At 40.3% G+C, this 7,530-nt stretch overlaps 1 protein-coding gene and 1 pseudogene across 1 annotated transcript; one reads left to right on the top strand and one right to left on the bottom strand.

Moving 5' to 3' along the window:
- Nucleotides 1–424: 424 nt before the first annotated feature.
- LOC117859256 (Golgi apparatus membrane protein-like protein ECHIDNA) lies at nucleotides 425–4,382 on the bottom strand. Its single transcript, XM_034742468.2, has 6 exons — nucleotides 4,191–4,382; nucleotides 3,716–3,772; nucleotides 3,430–3,633; nucleotides 3,287–3,346; nucleotides 1,627–1,753; nucleotides 425–623 (listed from the first exon to the last, which is right to left on the bottom strand). The coding sequence occupies exons 1-6, from the start codon at nucleotides 4,206–4,208 to the stop codon at nucleotides 535–537; spliced, it is 555 nt and encodes a 184-aa protein (XP_034598359.1). The 5' UTR covers nucleotides 4,209–4,382; the 3' UTR covers nucleotides 425–534.
- Nucleotides 4,383–4,839: 457 nt separating this feature from the next.
- Nucleotides 4,840–7,266, top strand: LOC117856249 (uncharacterized; annotated as a pseudogene).
- The last annotated feature ends 264 nt before the right edge of the window (nucleotides 7,267–7,530 follow it).

Genomic DNA, 7,530 nt, shown 5'->3' with positions numbered 1-7,530 from the left:
CTAGAGCAAGCAGAAAAATTGGGCTGCCTGACCGTGACCAAGCAGAGTTTTCTTGGTCGCAGCATCTGAAGTCCGCTAACTTCAGCTCTGACGTTGCCCATTTTGAAACAGCTCAAAATTACAGTCCAACAGTCTAATCACTAAAAAAAGGGGCTTCCGGTATAGCACAGAACGTTTCTAGTGACCAAGAATCGCCGGTGTAACTGTATATGTACCCATTCCATCACAAGCAGAAGATTTTGCAGCTAAGTAGCAACACAACACCATCAATGAGAAGGCCAAACCAGCTTCTAAGTACTTCAGGAGCTAGTGAGTGCCGACTACCGAGAGGTGAGCTATTCTGCATGTAACTATAGTCAAAACCATCATCTTTGGAAACAGAAGATCAAACGATGCCAAGGGCATCAAGGGGGGCAGAGCAATGTATAGGTACGGCAATTAATTAGGTAGAATGAACAAAATGAAAATGTGTCATCATCTTATCAGTAAATTGTACAGCACTATACGTGACACTATGTCATAGGTGTTCAGAGTTCAGACACCAAATGCTGACTGCAGATGTGACCTGACGCTCCCTGATAGAAGGGCATTCTTAGTCCAATCCTGGATGTTCTTCTTGGCATCTGCAATGTAACCATAGCAGTACTTAGAATGGATGTGTAACATGTGCATCGTTGCAGGCATGGATATAAGAGTGTAATGAAATTGAAGTGGCCTAACATCTTTGATGACCCAATAAAGTGGATCATGTGAGATGTTAGATAGCTACATATATTAAGTCTAAAGCTGACAGCGTGAAGTAACAAGATAGCATGTATCCATTGATACGAGATGTATTTCAGAGAGGGGCGCTCCAGTGAAATCAGCCACATGCTATATAAACTGGGATAGCTGTGCCATAAGAACAAGACTATTTACTTAACTATAAAAACATACAGGCTAAAGAATGAACCACATAAGCTGATCAATGTAGCATTACACACGAAAGCAAAAGAATGATAGCTTCAGGGTTCACTTGTTCAGGCTATGGTAACAGATCCACACAAGAGCAACCCACATTACTTTGCTACTTGGAATTATACTTTGCAAATAGTTAAACAAAACTTTTGAAGCAGTAGCTTAGAGAGATATAATGGTACGTAATATTGCATCATTACAGGCACAATTTAACTATGTAATGCCATTGAAGTAGCCTAACATCTTTGACGACCCAATAAATTGTGTATAGCTCATGTGAGATGTTAATTAGCTACATGTTAGGTCTGAAGCTGACAGCATGTAACAGCAAGACGGCATGTATGATGTATCTATAGATAGGGGATGTATGTCTGTGAGGGTATGAAAGCAAAAGAAAGATAGCTTAATGGTCAGGCTATGGCAACAGATCCACACGAGAACAACCTATGTTGCTACATGGAATCATACTTTGCAAATAGTTAAACCGAAGTTTTGAAGTTGTGGCTCTGTTTCTACAGGGAAAAAACATACAACTCCGCTTTGACCAATTCATAGGAAATTCATGTGGTTTATTAAATAATCACAACTTTTCTAAATTGCTAAATCAAGCAACCACAACATCCTTCAACAGGGTTCAAGTGAATGTGCTTTTTACACGAGAATACACACCTTTGTTGCATTTGGTGAACCCAACAATGTTTGCAATGCTGAGACTCAAGCAAACTCCAATAACAAGAAGGTAATCTGCTTGAAGTCTGATGAGCGAGAATATCCCAAGAATAATCCATGCAGCAGCCTGAAATATGGGATGTATTGTTGCTTTACAAACATTCTAAAAACATGTTGAAAAGCTCTATGAAGAACTACTAACCAAATGAAACATATTAAGCTCAAAGATATGTATGGGAATGGGAATGGATATGAATATGATAACTATCAGAGGTTTGCCGTATTGTTTTTACACCTCTCTACCTCCCATTTAATCTATTTTCACAAGAACTGCACTCTATTTCAAATTTGTTCTAATTCCAAATTACGCAAACGATGTTCTGTGAATCCTGTATGAAAATGAAACAGTTCAGAACACATGCGCACTCATACACATGAAAAAAGTAAAAGAAAACATTACAATGATGCAACTAGTCCATTTTACCCCCAAAGCAGCAAAAAACAGAACTATGACCTGGCAGTGCTTAATTGATATTTTTCCTAGTGTCCATACCAATCTCTTTGCATGGTATGGGATATGCAGAATGTGCTTCCTGAATTCCCATACCTAAACTTAGCTAGGAGTCAAGGACTCAATGATGAATTGAAATTATGTTCTTATGAATCCTAACTGTATTTCCCAAACAAAATATTCATAAACAGTGTAGATGCAATGATTCTAAAGTTTGGACATTACACTTGCTTTGCCTAAGTATCAGGATAAGATATGACCCCAACTTCCGTTCCCACTGTAATAGCCAAGCATCCAGATCAGCTCAGGCCTAACTCCACTCTGGAGAGACCAAGCCTGCTAGTTACTACTACTTGCTAGGCTTTGCACAGTACTTTATAAAAGTGGGCTCACGGGAACTGGGTGTGTGGCCCGTTGAGCCTGGCCCGTTGAGCCAAGGCCTCACAACTACTGTTTGCCATGTTATACCACTCAATTCATGTTATGTTCCAACCCATGCAATTTTATGTCAAAGTAACATTTGTTTTCACATTTTCCTAAACTACAGTTTTTGTAGATGAAAGAAGATCGGTGAAGTATATAACTGGTTTAGCACAATATGTGGAAATCAGACATATGTTCGTACTGTATAATGAAACAAAAAAAAAAGAAACAAAGTTATACAACCTGCGCTAAGGACATAGGAAGTTATTGCATTCAATTGAAGAGGTATCTAATGCTACAGCACATCTACGCATACCCAGATTTCAGCTCCTTTTCTTTTCTGGTGGAAAACTTCAGAGCTACCAGCATTCAAAGGAAATAAAGTTTACAATAATCATGCACATTTTTTTCCTCGGATACACAGGAGTACAATAAGTCAATAACCATGCACCAATAAATTACAACCAACATCTCCCAGAATTCCTTTGAGCCTCATCAGCAAGTAAGAAATATAATTAGCACTTTATATGCATCACTAGATCAGTCCTCTCACAAACCTGCCACATATTTATTTTGATAGTTTTATGTTCAGTTCCAATTTTTCAATGCACCCAGCATGCAGATTTGAAGCAGACAACTTAAAACATGAAAATTCATCTAATAGTACTTCATATGGTTCTTTTCCATATGCATTAGATGTAAAAGAGTGCCCTCAACATCACTTACAGCCAAATATAGAGTCCACCAAAACAGCCATGAGTCCTTCTTGTTCATCCTAGCCAGAGACTGCAATAAAATGGCTAATTCAATTTAGGAGTCTTAACTTGCACCATAACAGAAAAAAGGACGACAAGAAGGAAAATGCAAACCTCTGCATCAAGGCACTCAAACTTCCAGACGCTCTCTCCCTCGTCATTAATCTCATTCCACCACCGCAGTCCGACCAGTATCCTTCCACTGACATTCTTCACAACCCAGAAGTCGAGTGCTGCGAGGAGCACTGTGATGACAAAGATGATGACGAAGTTGTTCACGAACAGCGCAGACAGTATGTAGAACGCCAATGCCGCTGCCTTAACAGAGGAATAATCAAAATCAGCCAAAACCTAGCAACAGTTCTGCTGCATATAAGATCAGAAACTTCAGGCCGGTTACCTTGAAGAGGACATGGAAGAAGCATGTCTTCGGATTTGCATAGTTCTCAGTAATCCCCTGAAACAATACAAGCACACATATTATCATCAGTAATTACCTCCATATACACCCCTAAAACCCGAGTAAGCAGAAGATGGTTTAGCAGTGGACAGGTAGTCCAATACTCCAATCCAAGAAAAAAAATCAAACTGCACCAACTTGTCGTATAAAATAAACCCAGATGACGAACTCGGCTATCCGAACGACAACAATTTCATAATTTCTTCTATCAATCTTATCCGACTAAGATCCAGACGCGGTCCAAAGAAAGCCCCAATCTGGACTCAGGACCAAACTAACTGTCCAATCCGAGAAATCCAGAGATCCAAAGCGATCGTGAGTCCAATCCAAAACCTAGAGGTGGAAGGGGAATCAAACTGTTCGATCCGAATCTTATGCACGGAGCAACAAGAGGGAAAAGGGGCGGAGCTATAACCTGGGGTTGCTGATCCATCGGACCCTTTCCCCGCACCTAGCTCTCGCCGCGTGAACTTGGTTTCCGCTATGATTCTTCGCCGGATCTTACTGGTTTTCTAATGGCGTTTGCTTCGCTTTGGGGGAATCCTTCGCTATGGACGAGGGAGACGGCGAGGGTCGATAGTGCAAGTTAGATGAAATGGAAAGGGGTGGAATGAAAAATGTATTTTTGTCGAGAGGTTTGGGTCGCAATATATTTTTTAAATGAGGGTGGCTTGCGAAACTGATAACCTTGTAGTGCCTTTTGGCCTATTTTTCGAAAAACTAATGATCTGCCACTTCAAAATTTGCTATTTTTATGAGTTGGGTTCCGATTTGTGCCAAGCCAAAATTAGGGCTTGTCAAAATCAAGGCTTGCCAAAATTAGGGCATGCCAGAGTTAGGGCAAGAAATTTTGGTATCCATTTGGTTTGGTGCCAATGCATGCTAACCAATATTTTCCACACTTTTGAATCTCAAGAAGTTTCTAGTGACTTGCCTTAATTTTAGCTCTAAACATTGGCATGCCAATTTTTGGTAATGAACCAATTGATAGCCAAAATTTTTAAGCATGCCATAGTTTTGGTTGGGCAAAAATTAGAACCCAACCAATCAGGCCCTTACTGGCCATGTCAAGAACACATAGGATCACCTGGGTAAACAACCATGGGATAAATTGACAAATGATGAGAGCCAATCTTTGGAGTGGCAAAGTAGTATATCTTTTATTTAAGCATCAAGCATTTTATATTATGGGAGTTTTTAAGATGCATCTTCATTTTATTGTGAGCCACCTAGCAAATTTATCAAAGGATATTGGACACGGTGATTGATCTAGCGTGTCAATAGAGTTCTCCTTGGGTTAAAATTCACATAATTTGACTACTTTTGAAAGTTATATGAATTATTTATGGCATCAAAATACTTTTAAAAATTATTGAAATAACTAATATTCCTAACATCAAATTCAATAACTTATTAAATTATTTCCTAGCATAAGTTAGATAGAGAATTATATCAAGCATGGGAAATTTAAGAAGAAACTCATAATTCTACATGTAACTTATGATGAGAAATAATTTATAAATTACTACATCCCATTTGATGAATATTGCTTATTTTCTCATCATTTTTAGAAACAATTTTAGTGCCATAAAATTTATATAATTTTCAAAAGTAGCCTAATTTGATGAATTTTGAATTGAAAACTACAAAGGTACATTGGAGTTTTTAAGAAAATTGGTTCATCTCTATTTGTTCTATGATTAGAAAAAGTTTCATGATTTTATAAGGTGATTTTGTGGTCGTTTCACCCGATTTAACTGATGGTAGTGAGAAAAATGTCAAATATAGAATGAATCTTAGAACTCAGTGTCGTACACTATCGGAAACAGTGAATTTGCCAAGTGCAAGGGGGTTTGTCAAGTGCAATCCTTCGGGCACTCAGCAAACACTCGGCAAAATAATTGCACCCGGCAAACAAACTCTTTGCCGAGTGCTGCAAAAAAACACTCGGCAAAGATGTGGGTTTGCCGAGTATTTTTTTTTGGCACTCGGCAAACAAGCTCTTTGCCGAGTGTTTTTTTAGCACTCGGCAAAGAAATAAGTTTGCCGAGTGTTTTTTTGCACTCAGCAAACAAATAAGTTTTTTCCTCTTCTGATCTTGGAACTTTTTTCTACTCTCCACATACGACATGTGATACTCCATGTTATAATTTGGTATATTTTTGGATCTGTTTACTATATTTAATTAATTTATTGCATTTCGAGAAATTTTTTATTATAAGTCAAATTTGAACTGCAAGTGATTCAAATAATAGAATAAAATGAGTAGAAAAATGATATTCATGTATTGAGTCCAGTGTGAGATCTTACCCAGGAAATGAAAAGAAATTTCAAACATCTTGTTCTGGAAACACAACCACGAACGTGTGGCATAATGGTTTTTAAATTCTAAAAAAAGCGAAGTCTGAAAATCATGAGATTTGTCATGATGTGACGATATCATACGTGGAGGCTGTGGTAAAAAATTGAGAAGGTTTCACACATTTTGTCATGTATGATGTTTACAAACCGAAGCATCTCAGAAAAAGAATCATAGCATTGAGAAGGATTCAGTAAGATTTGGAGTCAAAGTGACGGTCGATTTGGGGTTTGACTTCAAAACTTTTTGTATACGCAATAGAGACATAGATTGTTTCATGTGAAATTTTGGTAATTTTTTGGAATTGTTTGATGATTTTAATTTATTAAGTGCAATTATAGAATTTTAATTGATATAAATTGAATTTGAGCTATAACTGCATAAAATAATGGAATAATATTCGTAGAAAAATCATATATATATATATTGTTGAGTGAATTTGACAAGGTATTTTCAAAGTGCATCGGAACAAATTTTGAAGAACACTTATGGAAAAGAAGGAAAAGAAGAAAAAAAGGTTTGCCGAGTGTCCCACATCTTTGCCGAGTGTCCCGATCTGGCACTCGGCAAAGCCACGTCTTCGCCGAGTGCTAGATCAGGGCACTCGGCAAACTCGAAACCGTATAAAACAACCGGTCGCCGTCCCTTCCCCTTCCACGGGCCTCCCATCCTTCCCCCGACCGCCGCCCCCTCCCCTCCTTCCCCGGCGCCGCTACCTCTCCTCCCTCTCTCGGCGCCACCCTAGAGGGCCGCCGCCGCCTCCTGCCCGACCTCCTCGCGGCCAAGATGGGCCTCCCATCGCCGCCCCATATCTCCACTCTCTACGGCACGACAGCTGCAAAGGCTCAGGGCGTCAACTTCGGCGAGCAGTATGGAGACCGCAGGATCTTCGGCATGGGCGCCGTCGGGCAGCAGCTTCGCCTGGCAGCCAAGGCCGACGCCGCCACGCCTAAGCACGGCCGCTGCGGGATCGGGCGCCTCCTCGCCGACCGCATCGCCCGCGTCATCTTTGTAGGAGCTGTACGAGGCAGAGGTGAGGAGGGTGGCGGTGATGGGGGTGGTGCCACTGGGGTGCGCGTCGCGCGTCATGTGGGAGGCGGGCGGCGGCGGTGGTTTTTTTTATATTTTTTGAAATATTGTTTGCTGAGTGTTGGTTTGAGCACTCGACAAGCCTTTTTGCCAAGTGCTCGACAAAAAACACTTGGCAAAGACAGCTTTGCTGAGTCAGGGTTCGTCGAGTGATGTTTGCCGAGTGTAACACTCGGCAAAAGTTTTGCCGAGTGTTTTTTTGCCCTCGCCCTGTGTCCGGCACACGGCAAACCTGGGAAATCCGGTAGTGGTATAAGGGACATAAAGTTTTTTAAGCCAGGAATGGAATTGAGTCATCTAGGAATGG

Source organism: Setaria viridis, chromosome 5 (assembly GCF_005286985.2).
Source record: "Setaria viridis chromosome 5, Setaria_viridis_v4.0, whole genome shotgun sequence".
Lineage (NCBI taxonomy): Eukaryota > Viridiplantae > Streptophyta > Magnoliopsida > Poales > Poaceae > Setaria > Setaria viridis.
Note: the sequence above shows the minus strand (reverse complement) of the source record. Positions and strands in the feature narration are given on the sequence as shown.